The 25180-nt window shown below is 39.1% G+C and overlaps 2 protein-coding genes across 5 annotated transcripts in view; both read right to left on the reverse strand.

Annotated features, from left to right (window-relative positions):
- Positions 1-113: 113 nt before the first annotated feature.
- Positions 114-21917, reverse strand: LOC129205524 (tyrosine-protein kinase TXK-like). The gene is made up of 15 exons (XM_054823103.1): positions 21800-21917; positions 15441-15498; positions 15110-15212; positions 14089-14294; positions 12717-12782; positions 11948-12002; positions 11062-11141; positions 9580-9707; positions 8297-8371; positions 7156-7327; positions 6216-6432; positions 5188-5252; positions 3176-3294; positions 2564-2721; positions 114-1186 (listed from the first exon to the last, which is right to left on the reverse strand). Exons 1-15 carry the CDS (start codon positions 21915-21917, stop codon positions 1118-1120), a joined length of 1689 nt encoding a protein of 562 aa, XP_054679078.1. The 3' UTR covers positions 114-1117.
- TEC (tec protein tyrosine kinase) overlaps positions 19919-25180 on the reverse strand; it is a 56649-nt gene continuing 51387 nt past the window's right edge. For 2 of the 4 annotated variants that reach the window (XM_054823093.1, XM_054823092.1), the window contains one exon: positions 19919-24364. In XM_054823093.1, the coding sequence (XP_054679068.1) occupies positions 24287-24364 (78 nt within the window). In that variant the 3' untranslated portion in view covers positions 19919-24286. The remainder of the gene's footprint in view (positions 24365-25180) is intronic. The other 2 variants (XM_054823094.1, XM_054823095.1) reach the window with 1 other exon arrangement.

Raw genomic sequence — 25180 nt, forward strand, 5'->3', positions numbered from 1 at the left:
TTTAAGTATTTTGTCTACAAAGTGCTATAAAATGAAATATGATGTATTTGCCTATAAATAATTCACAATGCAATCACATATTTTTAAGAAACTATTTATTTGTAATGGTCTGATTCTATTCTATATTAAACAATTATTAAGCCCATCTGCCTTTTCTATAATATAGTTGTATCGACCACAATTAAGATTTAAAATTAAAAGTGAATAATAACATAAGAAGTAGGATTACAGACATTGTCCGCGTCAGGTATCACAGGATCCATCTGAGCTAGACTAATTCAAAGCACTTTTTGTTTAACTGTCAGATTCCAGCTTTAACTTGTCCGTTAACCATTCTGGACACTTGCAAGGGGAGGACTAAGGCAAGCTTTGGCATTTGAGTTAGGCAAAGGTTTGGATAAGATAGTCTTTACTCTCCTCCTTTTACACGGAATTGGTAGAGAACGCACCTAAGCCTGCGATGCAGGTTTAAAATGCTTGAGGGATGCTCAGTCTTTCCAGCTGCTCAGATGTGACTTAGGAGCTGCTAAGCGATGACTTTGCTCGCCTTTATCCACGGCAGTGGGTATGGGCACACGCGTGGGCGCTGCTCCGGCTGTTGGTAGCTAGCTTGCTGCCCCTTCTGAAACACTGCTCCATTTCGTCAGGGCTGGATGCTTTGCAACAAAAGGGCTTGCCTTTAAACATGACCTAGCTAGAGCTTTACCAGGGGTTCTTCCATCATTTTGCTGCTGCCAATCAGTATTCCCCATTGCATGAGTCATATTAAGTATCAAATAATTTAATAATACTGTTACAGGAATTAGTGTAGCTCTGACAAAAAGAATAAATAAAAAGACCTGTAAGATGAGTGAGCTTGGTCACTACTCTCAAGGCAGATTTTTCTCTCTAATTATGAAAACAAAGCCTTGAGAGTCCTGAACCAGTCTCCTGAGGTATCTTTCACAAATGAGTAAAAATGAGGCCAAGCCTGAACAGCTGCTTCAATATGTAGGATGCGGGCACTGCCGTTGAAGTGGAGACTGCTATCCAAGGCTGAGGTTTTCTGTATATCAGCTACGTTATTGACATGCTTAATGCTAACCTTTCAGTAAATACATTAATGTAAAATCTCCAATTAGCCCATCTCTGTTATATCTGTGAGGGTTTCTATTAATTCTGCAAAAGTAGGACGTCCTTCAGGTTTCTGAAAAGAAAAGCAGCGGATAAATTTATATTAGCAGATTGATCAATTATGGTACCAGACTTCAGAAGACGGTTACAAGTATGTATGAGCTACCACTTAAAAACTACATTTTATTTTAATTAATACAGAAGAAAAAATTCAGTTCATCATTTGAAGGAAAAAAATTGTCTGTTCTTCATGACACTAGCAGCATGAGCATAGCCACTTTTCCAAGCGTTCCTAAAATTTATATTTATTTAGTTAGTTAGTTAGTTAGTTAGTTATTTTATTTATTTATTTATTTCAATTCTGGAGCAGAATTCCTATAGGATTTCTGCCCTACATCAGGTCACAGGAAAGCACTACCTCTAAGGAAACCATGATACTCAAGAATGTTTCCTGGGCTGTTGAAAAAGGATCTTCAGTGTTTTAACATTTGCTGTATTGCAGCTCAGCATGGAACAAACTCCTGGGTGATGGCAGACAGGAGAAGAGAGAACTTCTTCCCCATCCTCTCTCTGCTGGCTGGCATCCCAATGGATGTTTGCAGTAAGCAAGCAAGCTAGATGCAGTTTAGATTTCAGTCTCTTAAGCTTTTTGTTACTGATGGGCTAAAATGTCATACAGAGTTAAAAGATGGGCAAGAAAGGAGAGGTAGGGTAAAGGAGACAATGGCAGCAACGAGGTTCCCCAGCTACTCTCAGTGTATGCCTGCCTATTTACACGAAAGCATTGCACACCAAGCTCTTCTGAAAGTATCTTTTATCTAAAATTAAAGATTTATTTCCTGTAGACACTAGAGAAGGAGGGACCTTAAGGAAATTTCTCACATGGAGAAGTTGATGAAGTCAATGTTTTGATATCAATATAGAAAGAAATAGGTGCTGGAGAAATGGAGAAGGAACATCAAGTACTAAATCAGAGTGGAGAGGGTGAAAGAGGTGCAGCCTAGGAGCTGTAGTGATGTACAGAGGAACTGATGTACACCTGAAGAATGTGGCTTAAAATCCACAGTTAGTGAGCATACCCACTTTGTCTATGAATGTGTTAAGGTTATCATGCAGAGCAAAGCTAGAGAAAGCTATGCATGATAAGGAGGTGTGAAGAAGGTATTACATTTCATGCGGTAGAGAAGCGAGACAATAGCGGCATATTGAAAACCAGGGATGGTCTAGACCTATTGTACTGATGATGTGCTTTATATTTATTAGATGCAAGAGTCAAAAGAAGCAGAGGCTTGTAAACCTAGGTGTGATTTATGAAAAGCATAGTGAGAGATACTGAGGATGCCAGAGATGTGAAATAAGGATTTAATGCCACATTTTGTTCAGATTGCTTTTAGATCCACATTACAAATTATTAATAAAGTAATATCACAGGAAAAAAATGGCAACAAACCTCGTGCCAGCAGCTGTACATGACTTTGTACACAGTATGTGATGCCAAATGTGGTCGATAAAGTCGGTTACCCTGAGAAATCTCACGGACAACTTCAGAATTTGACTTACTTTCGAAAGGCATTTTGCCTTCTGTGAAAACTTCCCACATCAGTACACCTAGAAGCGAACCAAAATATTTAGGACAAAACAAAACCCCCAAACCCACAAGCTGTTTAACAACATCAGAAGCAGGAAAAACGCTCTTCATGTTTTGTGTATTGCATGAAAACATGGGCAACGTGAGTTAAATGGAGATAGACTACCAAAAACATTTTCAACTGATACAATTCTGCTCTCTTTTAGTCATCTAAGATGGTGGTCTGTGAAACTGAGATGAACATACATTTGGCTAATGCAGACGTACCAAAAATGCACATTTCAGTCAAAATCTAGTATTTAGGCACAGAACTTTTGTATTAAAAACCATACTCATCCAATATAGGCAAGATTTGAAAAATGGGAAGGACTCAAGCTTAAGATAGGTAGTATCAGTAAAAAGTTACACTTTCTTAAATCACATCAGTATTTTTAGAGAAGCACAGTATGTTGCACATTAACCTAATCAACTCACCGAATGACCAGACATCCGATTTGCTGCTGTATTTTTTGAAATGAAAGACTTCAGGAGATGACCATTTGACTGGAAACTTGGCACCTGAAGAGCTGATATATTCATCATCAATGACATACCTAAAGAGTAACAGGAAACAGCATATATTTTAATGATAGTTAAATGGCAAGCAGTTCTGGCAACATTTCCACAGATGGTTTATAATTCCATAAAAAAGTGTCAGTTTAGAAACAAAGAAATTATATTACTAATTGAATATAAAATGCACACAGATACCTACCCTGGAAGCTATGCACTTAAGAAGATTTCTGTTTAAATGAATGATTTGAATTGTTCATAGGAAGTATGTTGGAAGAAAACATTTTAATACACTCTGTAAGACTGGTAGAGTGGTTGCTATTGTCATCTTCTGGGTATATATTGATAGGAAAGATCCCTACACCATGGACAGGAAAACCAGCAGCAATAAATAATTACTGTGTCTTTTTAAGAGAGTCCACCTTTTCAACCACTTGTACCCAAACACTACTGGCAGAGGGCTACACTTTGTAACTGATGGGTGGCATCCACTGCCCAACCTCACAGATGTCATTTCTGGCATGTTGTTATAGAAGCAACACAGAAAGAAATGTTCATCACGTACAAGGCAACAGCTTTTGCAGGTGCACTGGAAAAGTAATTTTCTTTGCCCAAACTTATAAGAGCTGACCTCCCAGTTAAGATGAACTCAGGTGCCCGATGCAGGCATTTACAGGGCCACATTTAAAAAGGCAATTAGACTGATCCCTACCTACATACAAGCTCTGTGCATATTTTCCCAGTATTAACGTTCCCGAGCAGACGACAGATGTGCACTACACGTTTGTTCTCACAGAAGGTGTAATGCAAAAGCACCTTTTGAAGCACCTTTTAAAAGAGGTCACATTAAGAAAAATCATCTCTTCGTCTCCCTTTCTTACTTTGGTGCAGGCACAGCAAGATGAGAGGTTATTGGATAAGGAACATATGAAATAACAGTACAAAATAACCAGTAGTGGCAGTTGTGTGAGCTCTGAATAATAAGATTGTGATCCCATCACCTCTCCATGGTCTCCTCAGACCAGAGCCACACCACTGCTCTCCACTTTTTGGCAGCCGCAAGCCATTCAGGTCCGTTATTCTCAGACTGGACCCTGACAGCCCTTTGGACTCCTGCTGTGTTTTCTGGTGCGTTTGGATGAGTCCAGACCCCTGATTCTGACATTATTACTGTTTTGGAGAGCAGTGCAACCAGTGGGCACTGCCATGGTATAGGACAGCCTTTTGAAAAACACGTACTTAGTTGTGAACTGTTAGGATCTTGTAATCTTTAGGATAGAAAAAGGAGGCAAAAGCCTCCCCTTTGGGTAGCAGTCGGTCATTCGATCAGCTCAGCTATAAAATATAGCACTTCCTCTGGGGGAAATTCTGTGAGGGCAGAGCTACGTGCCTCTGGCCCGTGCTTGTCAGAGTGCATTTTGCTCACTTTCTCCATGTTTGGCTGGTCCTCTCATTAAGCAGAAAAACCACTTCCCTGCTAGAGCAGCGCACATCACACTTCCTGCCTGCCCTGCCAGTCCTCCGTGCGTCCTGCCTGACCTTCTCAGCCATTGCCACCTCTAAAGGTCAGCACCAGCACCCAGGTCTGTACCTACAGACTTTCTATCCTCCCCGCTACTCAGAAAAGTCGGGGAACTTGCTTCTTCAAGCTTCTGGCAGCCCTGTGCACGCTGGGCATTTCTCTGTCCGTGATCTACTTCTGAAGTTTACCAGGCACTTTGTTTACCTGTCTTACATTCACCAATAGCAAGAGGAGGACATGACATATATTTCATGGTAGAACAGTTAAACAACATTATACTTTCCATCAGAATTAAAAAATTGACCACAGTGGGATTCCCCAAATCAATGAAGCAAGCAATGAGGTTAACTTAAGGTCATGGTGTAGCTAACTAGAATAGGTACCCACTAAACCTGCGTCAATGGCCTCGTACCTCGCCATGCCAAAGTCGGATACTTTAACGATGTGCTCGGTGTTGACTAAACAGTTTCTTGCAGCCTGGGGAAAATGAGAGAAACAGATCTGAAATTTGTGCTAAAGCATTTTAGGAAAACTACAACAGCTGATTATTTTTGTTTCGGCTCATACTGTTTATATTCTAAAAGGAGATGAGTGGTCTTGCTCAAAAACATGTGAATTTCTGGCTCAGAGCCAGTGAGCATATTTCGCTACTGTGTAGTTAATACATCCATAGCATATATCAGCTTAAATGCTTGTAGTATGAGTTGCAATATTTGTACATATTCCTGCACGGTAAAAGAATTTTAGGCTGCAGAGTCTAGTTGTCCAAGCAGATATTTTCCTGAACACTAGCATTAGGACAGTCAATGTGAATTTTTAAAAATATTTTGTGACTTTTTCATGACAGAAATCAGGAACTCCTTGGAAATTTTCAAGATTTTACATTTCTTCAGGCAACTAGGGAGGAGAGCGGGAAGATTTCCTCTCTGCATCCAGATGTGAGCATTGAACAAAAAGTTGAGAGTAAGGAAACAAGCTCCTCTCCTGTGGTTCCCTCTGTATGAGGGGTAGGGCAGAAAAGCCACCCAGATATCCCACCATCAAAGTAAGGCAGTAGGGAGCAGAAAAAAACGTAAATAGAAAAAGATTTTGTTTAAAAAAAAAAAAATCTTCATTGTTGCTGATCTTTTGTATTGCTGTGATTTTGGCTGTGTTGTGATCACACATAATACTCTTGTATCGGGATGTCCTAACACCAGCCTGCTCCATGATAATATCCCAATTTTCTCTGACTTCTCTCAAATATCAAGCAGTTTTTCCAGCTGTCCACAGACAAAAAAACAGCTGAAAAGTTTTGGTTTACAGGCAGGAAAACACTTGGCTTATTAGATCCTGCAGAGCTGAAGTCTTACAGGACACATTAGTGTCCGATAAAATGCAGTGGCATGTTCTATACTGCCATTATTTACCAAGAACTTCAGAAAAATCTGTTGTACTTACTAAATCACGGTGAATAAAGCTATTTCTTTCCAGGTATTCCATTCCTTCGCACACATCCTGGCACATGCTCAGCAGCACATCTCTGCCGAGTTTCCCTCGCCTTTGCCGAAGGTAATTGAGCAGGCAGCCGTTTTCCATGAATTCAGTCACAACGTAGAGAGGCTTGTGGTGTGTGCACACTCCATAAAGCTGGACCAGCTTTGGGTGGGAGAGTTTCCTGTTTAAAATTGCATCTTAGCCAGGCTAGCATTTGTCCTTGGCAAGTAACTAGACCTTTCTCATGATGGTTTTGGAAAATACTTTTGGTACTTGATAAACAGTATTCAACTGGCCTCAGAGTTGTCCCACTATCTAACACATTTCTGCCTACGATTTCCTCCAAAAAGTACACTCTTTGAATTCATAATTGTTCATTAGTTATATAAATGCAGTGAATGCAAAGCTTGATTTGGGTGATGTAAACTGGAAAGGTCTAGTTATGCCTGGCTTTCAGGCAGGGGACATGACCCTGCAAGGATTCTTCTCTTCTGGGCTGTGCCAAGACCCGATCTGGATACTTCCCTAATTTACAAAATTAGCAGAAATGGTAATACAGTTTCTCAAAAACTTTGGTCAGGTATGAGCTCTGCCAGTGGTCCCAGAGGCACTGAATTATGGAAGAAAGAATAGTTGTAGGAGCACATTAATTTATCCGTACATTTACTCCCCATTGAGTTCCACAGCGCAAAGCAGTGAATGCTCTAAAGAAAGAGCCTGGCAATGGGCACAGCAAGCGCCTCTGTCAGTCTGATTCAGACCTTTAGATCAGCCTTTCTGTCCTGCACATCCACCATTCCCATCAAACTGGTTTGTCTGTTTGTTTTAAATGGAATTAGGTTATATTTATTTCTTATTGGTCATTTGAATGTCAGCTGTCAGATATAATAGCTTTTGTACTTACATCATCACTTTGGCCTCCTCGATGAAGTCATCTTCAGACATTGCACCTTCATTGATTGTTTTGATGGCAACCTTGATGGCTGCTTTCCATTTACCCAGCTGAACGACTCCAAACTGCCCGCGCCCAAGTTCTTTCATGAACGTTAGTTCAGATGGGTTTAATTCCCATTGCTCTAAAAAAGCAACCCAATATGTTACAACAGTCAGGTCAGCTTTCCTGAGCCGTGCTCCAGGAGACATCCCTTGCTACTTGCAGCTAATGCATGCAGCGAAACATCGCAATAGTTCATCAGCTATAGCATGAGTTTTAAATATCTGAAAAATTCCACATGCTCATACATGTTTGCATGTAAATGTTATTTTACAGCTCGTAGGATGTGATTAGTGTTTAAATTGCTTAATGTGGGAATGTCTGAGGCTTGAAGATAACACAAGCGTTTAGCTTTGATTGCATATCAGAGCTTTTTTGGCCTTATCATATGTGATATTGAACTCTGAACCAGTTCAGGATGGATAGTATTGCTACAGAAATAGTTACTGGCTGACTCTGTTGTAATAACCACAATGGTTCTGCCCTTCAGAAATATTAAGCCTTGAGATTAATGGGAATATTTACAGGAAACATATACAATTTTGTAGGTTCCTATCATCAGCCAGATGATATGAACTTCCTGATCTATATACACAAAACTGGTGTCTGTTGTTTGTTTTCTAATACTGTATAAGATTCCATTCTTGTTTCTAAAACTTGCAGTACCGACAAGGACAAATCTTCCCCATAAATAATATTCATTTCAATTTCCTAAGTATTTCAATAAAGCAAATAGCCTTTGAAAAGCTATTAAATGTATATTTGAGTCTTAAGCCTGTTTAGAAAAGTCCAGATAGCTCTGAAATGCACTGGTGGTTGTAACAGAAACACAACAGTCGCTGAACAAAAGGACTCGAGTCAGATGTCTCATTTGGTACTGATGCCTTACGAGGAAATGAGCGTCTGTTTCTGGTGAATATGTGGCTGTTTATGTGTTTCTTTTTACGGGGAAATTTCACAGATACGACTTAATTATTAGCCGGGTGAATGCAATTGAAATTCTTGCCTAGGCAGATAACTAAATCTTCACCGAAAGAATATAAAAATTTACCATAACTAAATCCTGCTGTTGCTGGTGAAGAATAGCCGGCTGATCCAACTGGATGTCGGAGACGAGTGATGAGACCTGTAGGGGACAAAGCAGCAATATTCTGTTGACCAATTACTCCATTTTAAAGCACGCTATATTGTACCTCTTCTCATACAAAAGTATTTGGAATCTGATGTACATTTTTTATTTAAGTTACTTTTGCTTATAGCTTGGTCAGATAAAACACTACAGTGAGAAGAAATGGAGGAAGATTATTCAATAGGGCCCTGACTACAAAAGTGTCTATACTTTCATACAACCAAAAGTGATACTCTTGCTTGTTTGTATGATGTTAGTGATCTTAAATAAATGAGTGCTACAATACTGTATCACCCAGCTAAGCGGTCTCCTCCAGCACGATTTCGCAGAATTGTTTCCCATTGCGAGAAATATTTTTGTGTCTGTCATTCATTTTCTTTGAATTCATGAGCCACCAGTACCAGTGAGTACCTCCCTCACCGAGGACTCCCTGCGTTCATTCATTCTTCCCACTGTTACTTGCAGGTCCTTTTCTGCTTCATTTATTTCCCACGATCCTCCTCCCTCCAGCAAAAGGCTCTGTCCATTCCCATATCTTCCTTCCTCACTAGTGTGAGGAATCTCTGTATGTTTTCCCATCTCCACTCGTTCACGGTACAAACATTTTATATCGTATTAAAATGATGGGCAGAACCAAGGTGAAGGACAGGTTTTTTAATGCTAAAAATTATAAAAGGCCAACAATTAGAGGTGGCTAACTCTGGTAGGCTGCAAACCAGTGTTAGAGAGTCCTTGTGCTCCCTAATTCTGCCTTTGATTTTTTTTGTGGGGTGGGGTTTTTGCCAAAATCAGTAGAATGCTGCCTGCTGATGCACAGCATAGCTCCTGCTTTTCTTAAATTGCATGCATGCAAATCCTCGTTGTAGACAAGGAAAGAATTATGATCAAATTTCATACAAGTCCCATTCAGTCAAATATGAACCAAGAGAATACAGAGCAGGTAAATACATTAGGCTTCTAGCTTTGTAAAAGTCATTTATTACACATAGATGAGTTTGGTAGTTTCACTTCCCCCGTGGTATACGCACACTACAGCTATGACTTTGGCAGAAAGGACCATGGCATATTTGAAGTCATTAGCAATAGAAAAACTTGTGTCTCTTTTTATAAGAGAAGTATTAGAAGAAGAGTGATTTCCAGCCTCTCAAACTCCTGAGGAGCTTCAAATCATCAGTTGTAAAACCTTATCAGCTTGTATGCATTACCTGCAGCATTGTGTTGATGATACTCAATGAGTTCAGGAACAGATGAAAAGAGATATTTTTCTGCTACATAATATTGTCCCAAGTGGTTTTGCTTAATTTGATAATGTCGAATATCTCCACTATGACATCTGAAATAAACAAAGGATTATAATTTCCAGTAAAAATAATTATACTATAAATCTGATTAAATTTCACTTTGAAAGCACGGAAAAATCTGAAAACTTGGGGTACAGTTCTCAACTTAAAATGGCTATGTGTAGCTGGGATAGTGTCTCAGGATAAAAAAACCCATTCCTTAAGTGGATCTCTCTCCAAACTTTGGGAGATATCGCACAATGTTTTTTATTGCACAAGTACCGTTGCATCCATAAGAAATAGCTGTAAAATTTAGCAGATGTTTGTCCTAATTCAGCACTTATTTGAATCTAAGCTTTTAAAATTGAAATGCTCTCACTACCTGAGCTTCCCCTCAAAAGTTAAAAGTATATTCATGTATACTGTGAGATTACATTTTCTGTTCTGCTTCTCAAAAGGCTCCTCATTCGAGCTTTTATTTGCTACATTTACTTTTCTGTATTTGTCCACACTATATCTTTCTGGCTTTCTGTATATTTTGCCACTCATCTACCGCTGCTTTCTGGGAGATTCCAAATGAAGAAGTTAGGTTTGCATTTCAGGCCGGAGGTGGTTGCTGAAGGTTGGTACCCTACTGCAGAGGTGAGCCTGTGGCCATCACAGGGGTGGCAGGGAGGGCTCGCCCCACCTTTCCAAGGAGGGGAGGGAGAGAGGAAGAGGGTGGTGGTAGCAGCGATGACTTTTCCTTGCTCCTCTCACCTCTGGCTTGCTCTAAGAGGAAGAGAAGGAAAGCAGACGCCACTGAGGTGGGAGGATGTAGGAGGGTATAAAACAGCTTGAGAAGGGATGAGTCAGCACTGCAGGTGATTGCTACTGATGTGGGGGAAAATGAGACCTGTGGCAGTATTCTGGCAAAAGAAGTAAGACTGCACAGTGAGGAGGTGAGGTGATTTCAGGAGAAAAGCAGGAGAAGTTTGAGGACAGCAGCGTTTGGGATGAATTTACAGTGAGCAGAACCTGTGGAGAAGGGAAGCAGTTCGGTGCGGTGGCTGAAGGCTGTGGTGGTGTGATGTGGTAGCCGTGGCGCTTCATGTAGAAAGAGAGGCAAGAAGATGCAAATGCCTGCATTACGTGGGTGGGGTGCACACCTTTCACAGCAGACTATTTGAGAATTTCAGTGAGCGCAGTCAATCTTCTCTTGGCAGGACATTTACACCCTCACTCCCAGATCCACTGCCCACCATCAACATTTCTGCACATGGGGTAATTAACTCTGTATGACCAGTGCCTCAGGGGTTCCCTGCTCCTGTGCACTGCGTGCCCAACCTACCCGCTTATCCCGAGGAGTTTGGGGGAAGCTCTTCCATCACGACTTGATTCAAATCCTAACCATTCAAACCAACTCACCCTTTAGCCTGCGAATACATGGACAGTGTAAGAAGTCCCTGTTGGCTTGAATCTCTGACAACGAATGCACCTTCTTTGGACTGAAAAGAAATACAAGTAGAATTATTTTCTGCTTTTGAGCTTGAATAATCCTCCCTTGAAATAGGACTTGCAGCTGATTACCAAATTCTGTGGAATACCTATGACTGTTTGGGAGGGGGATAAAGCAGTGGAGAATGGGAACTAATGGACAGGTAGATAGTAGAGCAAAATTAACCAAGGGAAAATAATAAGTGCCAGGCAATTTCTTGGAGTTAAATAATTTAGGTGAATTATACACTTCAGGGTGAAGTAGTGAAAATGCTTTGATTTATTAAAAAATCAAATTGTTCAAATCACTAGAATGAAATACTGTAAGACAGTTCTGAGATGTTCTTCTCTGGTCTGGCTTGCCCAAGCCCTGTGTTAGTCCTTGAACAAAGACCTAATGAGTTTAACTGAGTTAGGCACTTTGGTAACTGATAGGGGGTAGAACGCAATACGGATTGTTTGCTGTATACATAAGGAAGACGCAGGGGTTTTGTTAATCTCTGCTAACCGCGCTAACTTACTACCTTGATTGCAGTTTTCAATGTTTCATACAGAAGATAAGCACTGTAAATCGCATGTAATACAATTTATCTAGTGTGGAAAATCTACATAAAATTTGCTGGGGCTACAACTTAAAACTCTGTGAAGTCTGGATAGTCTGCACAGTACGCTTACCCCAGAAAGCCTTTTTTTTTTTAAAGTACTCTCTCTCTCACTGCATACCAAACAGATTTGGATTTGCCTGTGGTAACGCTCTTGATGCCTCCACGGGCAGATCTTTCTAGATATCGTTAGCTCTTTGTATAAGCTGAGTTACCTTCTGGCGCAAGAGAAGTTCTGCCTGGCTTCTGTTTATGTTTTTGCAGTACCACCTGCAACAAGGAGATAACCTATGCTTTATTTTCAGCCAGTAAAAATTAACGTTTGCTCTGTTTCGCAAAAGTAATCCATCTTAATAGTTGTGCTATTCCCAGTCCAAAAACCCAAATAGAACTATTGTTGTATATAAACATCTCTTAATTTGGAATGACTTTATTAGACCACTATAAATATGACAACTCTTTTCCCCATTCATCTGTGATTAAATATGAGCTCAAACAAAAGAAAACCAGGAAACAGTTATGCTAAACTCTGATGAAATTTACAGTCCTGCTCACTGCATCAAGCCTCTCTACTCTCGAATTTTGCAGAATTTTACTCTTCTCTCCAGTAAACTAGGTTGAAGTAATCGGAATTAGTTTCTAGTCAATTAATTACATGTTCACAACAGGAAGAGATCAGAATATAGAAACATTATGTAGTGAGCCTACAGCAATAGGAAACATCTGGATTCTGACATTCTGATTTATGCAAATGAATGTTGTTGAAGTACTCAGTGTTTGTAACCTCATGTTACACTCTCTGAGCAAATAGTTCTGAATCATAATGGTTGCTTCATTCTAAGAGTAATGTTTTGTAACAAAAAAAAAGAGCTTTCAATAAACATCTGTCCATGTCTAATAAAGACTGATGGATCAAGCACTAAAATGTATCACTCATCCATTTTTAGAAAAGAAAGCACAATTATAATTTTCAAGGGTACTTACTCATACATTTCTAAATTATTTTTCTTGTTCTCAGTAACATAGTTGCTGGGAATTAGACCTTCATTCCTGAAATGACATATTGAGGACAGTTTAGACTGGATATTAGGAAAAATTTCTTCACCAAAAGGGTTATCAAGCACTGGAACAGGCTGTGCGGGGAAGTGATTGAGTCACCATCCCTGGAGGTATTTAAAAGACAAGTAGATGTGGCACTTATGGAGATTGTTTAGTGGTGGACTTGGCAGGGCTAGGTTAACAGTTGGACTCGACAATCTTAAGTGTCTTCAACCTAAATGATTCTATGATTCTGTTATAGCATGGTGTAAAATATTGATAGGATTAAGATAAGCATCTTCCTTTTGTTGAATTATAAAGGTTACTTGTACTTGGGTATGTTGTTAGATACTGAATCCCAACATGGGAGTTGTTGAAGTCAGAGCCCTTTTCATCCCAGGCACAATCTTTCCGCCCCACAACTGTGGATGGCTACTGAAACGAGTAAGTCAGCTGGGATAGGATATTTATAGAGTGCTGAGTACAGCATGTTAATGAAAATTTTCAAGTCAAATCACAAGAAAATTTAGGGAAAAAAATTACATTTCTTCTGAATCAGAAGCCACTCTCTTAATTTTTAACCTTATAACTATATAAAGCTTTTTTGTTGAAGTGTGAAGTGTATAAAGTGTGAAGTGTGTAAAGTGTGTGCTTGCATGTATATACAAAATAATAATCCAGTGGACTCCCACTACAAATATGAGTTGAGAAAAAGCATTTAAAGGAGAAATGTGAATGAAAAGGAGACAGTTATATAATAACATATAATCATTCCCAGCATGACAGTACAGGATACACTGAAGAAAATGCAAAGGAGAAAGGGGAATGACATGAAACAAACATAAATGTGGAAAGGATCTTAAATGAAGTTATCTACCTCTCCAAAACATCCAGGAATTTTGAATCAGGGATTTTGTTTCAGGCACGTCTTCATAATCTCTATGGTCTTTATGAAGTGTTTACACATATGCACTCCATTGTAAAGCACTTGAAGTATGGAAAGCTAGTTTTGCACATGGCTCAGAGCCCAGTGATTCGCATGGTCCTCAAATGCCCTTATGTTGCTCAGGAAATTACTGAGTCTAGGACTTAACTCTGAATTCCTAACAGATTCTAGATTCTCCACCCATTTCTGGGGTGCCAAACACTACTGAAAGTCTGCCCAGTCAATCTGTGTGCCTCGTACGCAGCTGAATACCTTCAAACCTGCCCCTAAATTGTCGCACGTGTCTCATTCTATCTGCTTGCTCTCACAGGGGTTGTTTTAGGGTTTATTTGTTCTGTATAGGGAGATTGAAATAGATGCCCACTATCTTACCCGTGTTGGTCTCTTGCCTTCCACCAGTGGGGATCACACTGTTCGAGGATAATGTATTCTTCTGACTTCCTGAGCGGTAAATCTGAGGGTCCTCTAGCAAAAAAGTCATAGAGTGCAATAACTCTGGGTTTTTTTGTGTAGTCTTCCAAGGCCTCAGCAGGTAGAGGAGGTAATGGCTTGTTCTTTAACTGCAATTTCCTCTTATGCTAGTGAAAAAAAAGAGTAATTTTCACAGTTAGTCTTTTCTCCCTACTATTGCTTGCTTAATTCCCCTGCTATTATAGCATCTCAGTAACTAAAAGGAACTTAACCGTGGTCATTACTTCCCCTTGTGAAGCACTATCACCTCATCACTTGTAAAACAGTGAGACTCTACGTTTGAGTAGTTTGGTGTAGAAGCCAAAATGACAATGGAAAGTTGAAAAATAAACAAGCCATCTACCTAATCGGGGTGACTTCTACATGGTATGAATGCTAGGATAACTCCTCAGCTGGCATAAAAGCAGAGCAGCATTGAAATCAGTGGAGTTACAATGTCTGGAAATTCAGTCATTTTTCTGGAGAATTAACATGGAGGACACTGCAGACTTTCTTAGCAAATCAGAAGGAACATAATAATTTTATTTTGCATCAAGTTAGGTTCTAGCTTTGCACTTGGTTATGCTTTGAAAGGTCAGATTATTCAACTTAGATCTAGTAAAACTGAGATGGATGTTTCACATGCCAGCTGAGCAAGGCGAGTTTGCGTCTGCCCAACAGGGCAGTCCCACCCTTCCCACCTCCATCACCCAAATCCAGAATTGGGAGAAGGAACCACCTTGTCCATGACAGAGAGCTTGTGAAACCTCACTGTAACCCTGTATTTACATCAGTATGAATCTTTGGATACCTTTATAATTTTTATGCAGTTAAGCACTTTACATACTCAAGAGTCAGTTACTCCTCTGTTTGTTCTGGTACTGAGCCACCATATGGCACATCACCTCAATTCTCTCTTTTCACCTGCCAAAATGTTACTTACCCTGCACTTCCAAGCAGATGCATAGGAAACGTCTGGTTGAGAGGCTGAGTACTGGGTCACCAGGCCAGTATCAGGCTCCAGGTTCATTTTCGTTCTCATTGCTCTGGTTTTGAAAAACATGAAGTATTTGTGTGAATATGTATCTATAAATATTCACATAAAAATATTCATTCGCGGATATATATGCCTTCCTTCATATTAGGGATATGCAGGGTAGAGCTTCATTAAACCTCTGTACAATTAGCTGTTCTACTGAAAATAAAGGGATTTTTAAAAGTCCTTTCTGTGTAAATATTTTGATCATGCTAATTGCTGAAAAAATTTCACATACCTTTTTTGCACTGTGCAGCAGCAGCAGCAGCAGCAGAAAACAGACTGGATGGTGTGATCTGTGAACAAGAACATTTTCCATATTTGCAGTGTTCCTGTTTGTTTACAAAACTCACAGAATTAAGGACTACTGTATGTGTGTAGTCCCATTATTAGCTCTGTCTTGCTGTGAGGTATCTAGCAAATCATTAAGGCTGAATTTGCATCCACTAAAGGCAGCAAACATTTCCTGCTGCCCCATCTATTTGCTCCCACTGTCTCCCTTACAATATCTTAGCAATTATGAGGCCATGTGATGCATTAAATCAGCTCACTAACTCAGAAAGAAAAAAAAAAAGACCTTGTCAGCCAGATCAGTACCAATCTGACTGAACATCCCATGCAAGCTCTAAACAGTGCAATAAAGGGGATGAGAACATCATCAGGGACAGGAGGCAGAGAACTGTCCCCTTTGGTAATGACATAATTTTTAGATCATTCAAACCAAATACAAAACCACACTTGCATGACAAGCTTTTTCTTATTGTGACGTTTATGAAAGGAGACATGCTACATTCAAGTCTTTGAATTAATATGGATTTTCCTGTTTCTGTTGCAGCCATTAATATAATATATGCATTAGCCCAGGTTTAAAATGCTACCAAAGACGTGCTTTACACTTATGTGCCAAGTGGTTGATTATGCTGAGAAAAATACATTAGACACATCGTCACATATATATTTACAGAGAAATCCGTCTAGTATATCTTGTATGAACAGCAGAGAGGATATGGTATTAAATAGGTCGGAAGGCATTAAGAAGATTTGAATGAGGTAAAGAAATGGTTGACATCCGCTCTGGTCCACTTCTACTCTGGTTGAGACCTACTTTCCCCAACTCGTGTTCCCACAGCAGGTTAAGCCAAGCTGTGGCAGCTATGGTCCTGTCACCTTTCCCTCTGCACTGCTGCTCATCTCATCTCCAACAGAGCAAGACGGGATGCTAAACCAGTGGGGAATCGCTCTCTGCTGGGTCGGCTCCCTGAACCATCTCACCATCATCCATCGCTGGTGGGCAGGTGGGAGGGCAGCAGCACTAGCGGGCCAGGCTCAGGCTCTTGGGTGCAATGTATGCTCTTCTAGGAAGCATGAGAGCCAGGCATGCAGAGGCAAGGCTCCAGTCATATTCAGCTGCACTGACAGAAAATAAACTTTATATCCCACTCCAATGAGTCCTGAGTTTTCTCTGCCACACAGGTCATAGTACAAAAAGAGGCCTCAGAAAGATGTTTGAAATAGAATATCTGGGGTCTCAGTATTTTGTTGTTTTATCTTTCACAAGGTATGTCTTTCTCCCACCAGTCCCTTCTACTTTATTTGTTTTTCTCTCATGGCGTTTTTGGCTTGTCATTGTCCTAATGACTTAATCCATCCTGGAATAAAGAGGATGTCCCTTCTGGTTTGCCAATGCCTATTACCAACGTTTCAGCCAAGTATGCTGAGCACTCAAAGTGTCCTAGCACTCAAAAAATTGAGCAACCTTACTACATGATTAAAATGTAATTATCTTCTCTATGAAGGTACCTAATCTAGCAAATCTTGTACTAATAAAAGAAAGGACAATGTCAGAAAGATAAGACCAACACTAGTTCTTGGCTGGAAGAGGAAGAGACCTGTCTCATATGTGTTTTGGTTAAAGTATTTATCTTGAAAGTTATGGGGCAATTTCCCTTAGACTGTTGCATCCTGTGAAGAACCTTGTGTGGGAAGCTGGCGAGACAACATTAATCAGAAGACGCTATCAACTGTTTGATAAAAGTTTCCACTGACAACTATGCAAAATGCAGCGATTACACATACCCAAGCCAGCTGACACTGACAATTTTCTTTAAAGAAAGCAGGCTGAAAAAATACAGGCAATGTAATTTATTTGCTGCATAATTTTCCAGCATACGTTGAAAATGCACAGTGTACTGTTTAAAATTATAGTGGCTGAAGTTTGCCTGAATATTATTTCCCTAGCATTATTTTACTACAGGTTTGAGAATGTTAATGTTCTAGGTAAGAACAAGCTTGGAATGAAAATAACTTTTTAAAAGTCTGCTGGGAATTATTTCTGGTTTATTACCATTGCTTTTTTGTTACCCCAAAACCCCCATAAATTCAAGAGTAGAGTAGTGTCACGGTGTTAAGAAGTGAGTGCCTCTAAAGTAGTCTTAGTTAGTGCCTTGGAAGCATAATGCATGACAATGTGGTCTTGCAGGTACTGTCTTTTGAGGAAGTTATGACAATTTCATTAGAAAAAGGGTTGTTTAAAATTACGTTACTTACCAAACATTACTAAATATCTTGGGAAGGAATTGTGCTTGTTCCCTGACCTAGACTGTGTTAGGTTCTCATGTCTTTTTATAGTCACTTCTGTGTTTCATGAACTGTGAACACCATGGGTGAAAAAATTCTTGGGTTTCTTTTACTTCAGCCAGTGCCATGAAGTTTTATTGTTATTTATAAAGGATTTAATGATGTTCAAAAAGGAATATGACATTCGAAACTTGTCTACTTCTTCTGATTAAACCTTGTAGTCTAATTAAATATATTATTCCTCATTAGCCAACTCGCTCTCCTTATAGAACACTTACCAGAAATATTTAGAAGCAGCACTGCAGAGTTTCAATGTGACGTAAGAATGATCTTCTAATAAGATTTTAAAGATTTGGCTGTTATCACAAAAGTGCGTGGCTCAGACCAATGATAGGGACATGTCATTCTGTCTTGCTTTTCTGTATGAGCCCAGCGATTTGAATAAATTTATAGCATAACTCAGGAATCCTTTTTGCCTTCAATGAATTTCAGACTTGCTCTGTTAATGGATGCTTTTTGTGTTTGACCTCCCCTTTACTGTACTAAAAGCAATTAGCAATAAATGAATGTACGTGATGTTTTTTAAAACATCCCCACAATATATGCTATTAAGTATTTTGTCTCTGTTGATAGAACCACAGAAAATGTATAAATTAAAGCTTTAATTATAGTGCTTCCTGGGACACATGCTTCATTTGGTGAGCAATTTTTCAAAGGCTAGAGTGTCTACCCTATTAAAGATCACAAAATCTGACCCAGTTCTGCAGGCAAAAAGTGAAAGCTCAGATTAGACTAAGGCCATGGGCCAGATAAACCCATGCTGAACTGAATTGCTGGGTCCTGCGGAGCAGCACAATCTTCGCACAGTTCTGCAAAGTTTGCTTCTCCTCATTCTCCTTATTGGAGTATTTTAAGTGTCAAATCACGGCCCATCAATCCAGCAGATACTTATCATTCTAAAGAAGAGCATTTCCAGCTCTTTGAAAACAAACCTGTCTTTACACATCTGTCCTTGGCAACTTCATCACTTCTGAAATTCTTTTGTCCGTGCATTGCTCCTAGAGCACTTGTGGAATTAACTCAGTAGAAATTAATAAAAGCAAATTATAGCAGTGCAAACTGTTAAATTTCCTTTTGGAAATATGTCAAGTCTGCTGGGAAACATCAAGGAACGTAGACAGAGAAAGGCCTTCAGTTCCATAAAGCCAAGTCCTGCTCTAGTTAAATTAAATTGTCAGGAAGGTTTTGACCCGATGAACTGGAATTTCAGTATCTCAAGACCTATGTAGTGATTTATGCATTTTACATCCTCCCTAATCACTGGTAAGATTCTCGCACAACACTTTTTGTCCCCTTGATTAAAATCATATTTTTTGAGTTCATAACTCACTACAGAAAGGCCAAAGCTGCTCTAGGACGCTGTTTTAGAAAGACTTGGCCAACACTGCAAACGGTGAAAGCTTTGACACACTGAATGAATAATTTGATTAAACTGGTTCGCTTTTTGACCTTCTACTAGTGGGCGAGGAAGATGTTTACGCTGAGGGCTGCCTCCAGGTGCCATAGCAATGCTCACTGCAGTGCTACAGGAAGCCTGCGTTTCCTGCCTGAAGCTTCTCACAGCTACACACACCCTCCTGAGACTCAGGCTCTTCCTTCCTTTCTCTTTTCTTCTATTCGACAGCCATGAGACAAACTAAGAAATAATAATAATGAATTTTTAAACCCTGTATTTTAATGCAAAAAAAAAAAATTGCTCTCTTCTAAAAGGCAAGTAAGAATTTGAAAATAGATTCTTAGAATTCACTCATTGTTTTCAATATTTTTTCTTGATTTTCCTTTCTGCTGCACCCTAACTCAAATCACTGAAACAAACGGAACTATTCTATCTGATTTCTTTCAATTTTGGACCTTTTCTTAAGCAAAACACTCTGGATTTGTCAAAGGGTATTAGAGTCACGTACGTATAAGCAGGCCTTGAGACCTTGGTCCCTAACTCAACCACACTGAAGAGTTCATAAATTAAAAAATAATCAGTGATGGTATCGGTGAGAGTTGTGCTTCAGCAAGGAAATAATTCAGATTCTATATTTTGAAGAGACATCAATAGAATTTATTATGAACAACAAACTGCTTGGACAGGACACAGGAAAGAAATATAGGTTAATAGAAAGAACTATCCCATAGTTTTTAACACTTAATTATTTCTGAAGTCTGTTAAATAAAGTACTTATGGACCTATCATTACCTTCAGGCCCCACTGCTTCATTTCCTACATAACCAAAAATTTTCCCAAAACTTCCAGAAAAAGCGGTCAAAGCTTGCTTCTTTTAAATCCACAGGAAGGAAGCTTTCTCCAGCATCCACAGCCCCACTGGACCTCTCAGCCCCCATTTCCCTGAGTTCTGTCAAAACATACGGTACCACAACACATTTCGCTTTGATCCTCAGGGTGAGTTATCATGGAGCAATTAAAGTCAGTAGTTTAAAACCTAAGTTTAAATCAAACTAGATGAGTATTTGAGCTGTTGAATCTAGAATTTGCCAAATCCTCCTCCTTCAATTGTATGAAGAATTTAATTTCTTCGATTTCTGATGAAAGCTTGCAACCTCAGACAAAGTTCAGCCAATTCTACAAATAAAACCACAGCCTATTTCACTGCTCATGTCTTTTTCTTTCTGGAAATTACTATATTAGGAGGAAGACGCTTGTTTTTAAAACAGTGTCATATTATCTCCCTGGTGACAGGTTAACAAATAGGAATCCCAACACTAGCACAGAGCCATGACAGCTTATCAAATTCTGATGCTCAAAATCAGACCTTTTAGCACGCGCAGTTTTGAAACGAGAAAAGACATCATGGCAAGAGATGCACGTGGACGAAGTGGAAATACTAGGAAACTGGTGTTGAAGCTAGCCTGACAAATACTCAGCCTAAAAATTTGCACCTGACATTTTGATAACCAACTTAGAGGCCTGAAAAGAAATTTATCTGTGCACAACGGAGCAGACGGGATGTGAGAGGAAGAAGAAAAAGATTGGTCCGCTGCCAGGAACAGCTGGTTGCTTGAGAAACTGAAAGACAGTCCCATGAAAACAGAGACAGGAGAGTGAAAACACACAAGTCCTTTGAGATGGTCCACTGCTGTCACTAGCTGTCCTGATAAAGCCCCACAACACCCAGCAGTATGCTTTGGGTTGATAGCATTGTCTGTACAGGTAGCCAATTCACACACCTATGTATGGGCAATCTTCCTCCCATCTTCAGTTATAACTCACTAATTCACAGCCTTGGGGAAGAAGTATCAAAGATACAAGCAAGAAGTTAGAGATTAATTTTTATAATTTTATTTCATGAGTTTCTTAATTTTTTTTTTTTTACCTGACTCAGTGTTTCTCAAAGCACTACTAATTGTGAAAGTGCTGTAGTCCATGTCTAAGGTTTGCACTCCTTTAGCATGTTTTGTGCAAAGTTCTTGTTCTGGCAGCAGGTTAACAGTGTTCAACACGACAAACTCAGCTTCACCCATCAACCCCAGATCTTTACTATAACATGGTATGCATCTCAGTTTTCAACAGTACTAGAAAATCCTCTAGAAAGCCACAGTACAGTTTGCTTCTAAAATACTTTAAAAGACAAGCTTTCAGCTTCTCGCACGTGCAAGCTGAGGCTTTCTGTGCCCTGTGCATTAATTCTGCTTTGGAAGAAAAAGACAGCTCTAGTTCTACCAAACTTTTTATTCATGTCTACGCTACACATGCTTTTTAGGACAGCACATTGGAATATCTCTCTATCTGTATATAGGAGTAGTTACTTTGCCGAATCCATCATACAAAGGATTCATATTTGTACAGATTTCAAAAGTCAACACTAGCAATCTGAACAGAGATCACCTGAGCAGCATAAGAGAAAGCTGGTTGGTATTTTTATGGCAATAATTAAATAGCTCATTTACTAAGTATACACTGCTGCTGCACAAGAAACTGCAAGATGAAAATACACAGCCCAGTTTACTTACAGGTAGAAAGAATCATATCTGGTTGTCCGCTTACAATCAAATGAAAATGCAAACCTCTCTTCATCAGTTGTGCCAGTAAAACAGCCCTAGCTGAGCTCTTCGCTCTGATATGAAACATGGTAAACCACAAATACTGCTTGACCCCACCTACCCACTTTTTTTTTTTTAAACAAAAAGAAGCTCCAAACAGACTAGATACTAATCTCACATCTCTTTCAAAAGAAAAAAAGTGGAAAAAGTGTCTGCTTTCTAGTATCAAACACACATTTTACAGAAAAAAAAATTATTAAACTGTAATTAGTAGGGCTAAGTATTTCTTTAAAAAAAAATGCAGTGAACGTAAATCACAACATACAGGTCTGTTCAGATGAATTTTTGACCCTAACATTTGAATAAATTCAGTTATAATACAAGGAGGAAGAAGGACTGAAGCTGCTTAAGGATGAGAGAGCTCATCCAGAAGATATGATGGTGTAGTATTTCGACCTGCCTTTGAAGACATCGGGAGAGTTAGCAAGACATCTGCCTCCAGAAGTGTTCTGATCCTTTACAAAATTAACCATCTAAGGCCACGATCAACTAAAAAAAAAAAATGCTTTCCTCTAAAAAATAGGTGCCTCACAGTTTTTGGCATCCTAAGTAAGTATCAAACCCAATGGGAGGAATGCAGAAGTGATCCTCAGATACTGGGAAGAGGCAGGCAAAGGGGATGGATTCAAAGCACCCACCTCAATGAAGAAATTGCTGCTGAAAGTCAGCAGTTTGCATATGTTTTATCATATAAATTAACAATAAATAATTATTGACAGAAACAGGCTTAAGGGTCATTGGAAACTATTAATCTCCTGATTTTCCTGTGCTTCGTTTGTGTTTTAAGGGAAACATTACTTATTACTATAGAATTCCTCATGACAGTGTCAAAAGTGTTGGCAATTCCCTGCTTTGCGGGGTCTCCACTGAAAAACTGGGGTGCAAAGTAGCAGTTAGGGTCAGCTTACATTAGATCTTACATGTTCATTTTTCTACTACAGGTAGAAACCCCTAGATTTTCCTCTTTAACAATACATGCAGTTGGGCAGTGATTGGGTAGTGGTTTGGACTCAAGACCAACAGGTTTCTTTGCACAGTTGTGATAATCTGAGATTTTGTCATTAAGAAAAAGAAAATAGCAATTTTAAATCTTAAAATAATTTGATTGGAAATAAACTTCACCATACTCGTGTCTGACTACTTGCAAAAAAATTTAAAAAAGTTTTTGTGCAATCTATTTTTTATTACGCTCAGGCATTTCTACACTGAACATTTCATCATAGCCAAATTCATTTAAATATATATTCATACCACTATATATTTTTAGTATAGAGTGTGTATACACACAGATATATATACACACTTACATGGACTATCGTAACACCATATTCACACGAACAATGAGTTTGGCTTATAACACACTAACAGTAAATTACTGGCAACACATTAGTTGGTTCCAAACAACAGTTAACATTCTGTTTATTTACATACACCTGTAGTATAACATTTTCTGTGAAGAACAGAAAGGTTACATCGCTGTACATACAGATGACAAAGATGAGCCCTCCTTAAACACACTTGAGAACACTTTACAACCCCATGTGTCAACTTGTGCATGTAAGTGAAGGTAGGACAAACTTGTGCTTGAAAATTTCAAGGGGAAAACACTTTCTATAAATAAGTGCATGGAATTATATATTTACAATACATACAGCATATAAATTATTTTATAATTAATCCAAAACAAGGTACTATTGTACACTGACAGCCAGTTGTGCTGAATCTTGGACTTACTTTTCACGAGTAACATCAAGACTAACCATGGGAGGTCTCTGGTTGACCAAACAACGTAGAATGGCTTGCCACGTATCACAGCTCGGTTCTGAAGCAAAGCTTTTTGAGTGTTACACTAAACTGAAGACTGTGCTGTTAACCTACTATGTGCAAATGAAAGAGGCAAGTTTTATGTTCTTGATGTGTCACAAAACACCCATCAACCAAGAAAAATAATGTTTCTGGAGAATCTCTAGAAACATTTCAATGTCAGTAAATAGCCATTTACAGATTCCTTCAATCACTACTACTACTACTGCCTGTGTAAAGAGAAACTCAGAAACATGGACTGTATGTACACGAACCCAACCCAGTAAATGCAAATTAGGCTCCTGGGCTTTGGCCATATTCTCTTTCTTGCTCCATAAAGAACTCAACTTGCCAGCTATGCAATGCTGACTTTTCAGAGAAAATAGAGAAGCTGCTAGTATTGCTGAAGATACTGAGCTCATTTCCCAACATCATATAAAACTCTCCTTGTGCCGGAGTGGATCAGGTGTTACAGGTTCCCCGTGCTGTTTAGCAGCATCCAGCAGCTTACAGGATCAAGCCTTTAAAAAGAAATAGTGAAACCACATCTCTGGAAAGTAACTTCTTTCCTGTACTTGCGCTGCTTTCTTTTTTTCAGAAAGCATCTTCACCCTCTGCAATGTCAATGATTGTGTGAAGCAAGTCTTCAAAAGTCGGGCGTCCCTCTGGTTTCTAAAAATAAAAGCACACACAGCTGTGATCAGAAAGCAACAAAGTTATTTTGCTTTTGATAAATTATTGGTCTTGATATCATTCTGTGGCAATTAATTTACTGTTTCATTAGATGTGACATGTAAATATTTCCTTGCATGGATTTTGGATGTGTTGCTTAATCTCAGTGAGCGTTACTTTTTTTTTTATGCTTTGAGAAAACATAAATAGGTGTTGCTGGACTACACTCTTCATATAATTCATTATTTTGCATAGTGCTACACTTTTTCATTTTTCTTCCCCATCCCCACCTCCCCCAGTGAATTGCTCTTTACACAAATTGTTCACGTTCCTAAGAATTTTGAATATTATTTCCCGAAGGCTCTTACTTCAACACTATTTTTTGGACTCCAAAACAAGACTGCGTCATAGACTTATGCAACAGCATACTTCATCTACTCTATTTCCTATAGAGTTCCTTATGTGTCATAATATCCTGTTTGTTTTGTTTAATTACAGCAATTCACTGAGGTAATCCCTTTGCTGACGTTGTTGACACAGTTAATTTAGCATCTTCTGAATGTCTGGGTAACTTGCACTTTTCCTCCATTTATCAGCCTCTTTGTATCACTTGCTGAATTTTGAAGCCTCAGTATTCACTTCCCTCTACAAATAATTTAAAAGTTTATTAAATTAGGACTGAGGTACCTACAGTTAATCATATTTTATGACAAATATTGACAGTATCTTGCCATTACTTGCATCCTGTTTGTGATTCACAAATATTGTTTCTCTCCTATGTGAGACTACTAAGATTTTATTGTTAATAAACCCTGA

Source organism: Grus americana, chromosome 4 (genome assembly GCF_028858705.1).
Source record: "Grus americana isolate bGruAme1 chromosome 4, bGruAme1.mat, whole genome shotgun sequence".
Classification (NCBI taxonomy): Eukaryota; Metazoa; Chordata; class Aves; order Gruiformes; family Gruidae; genus Grus; species Grus americana.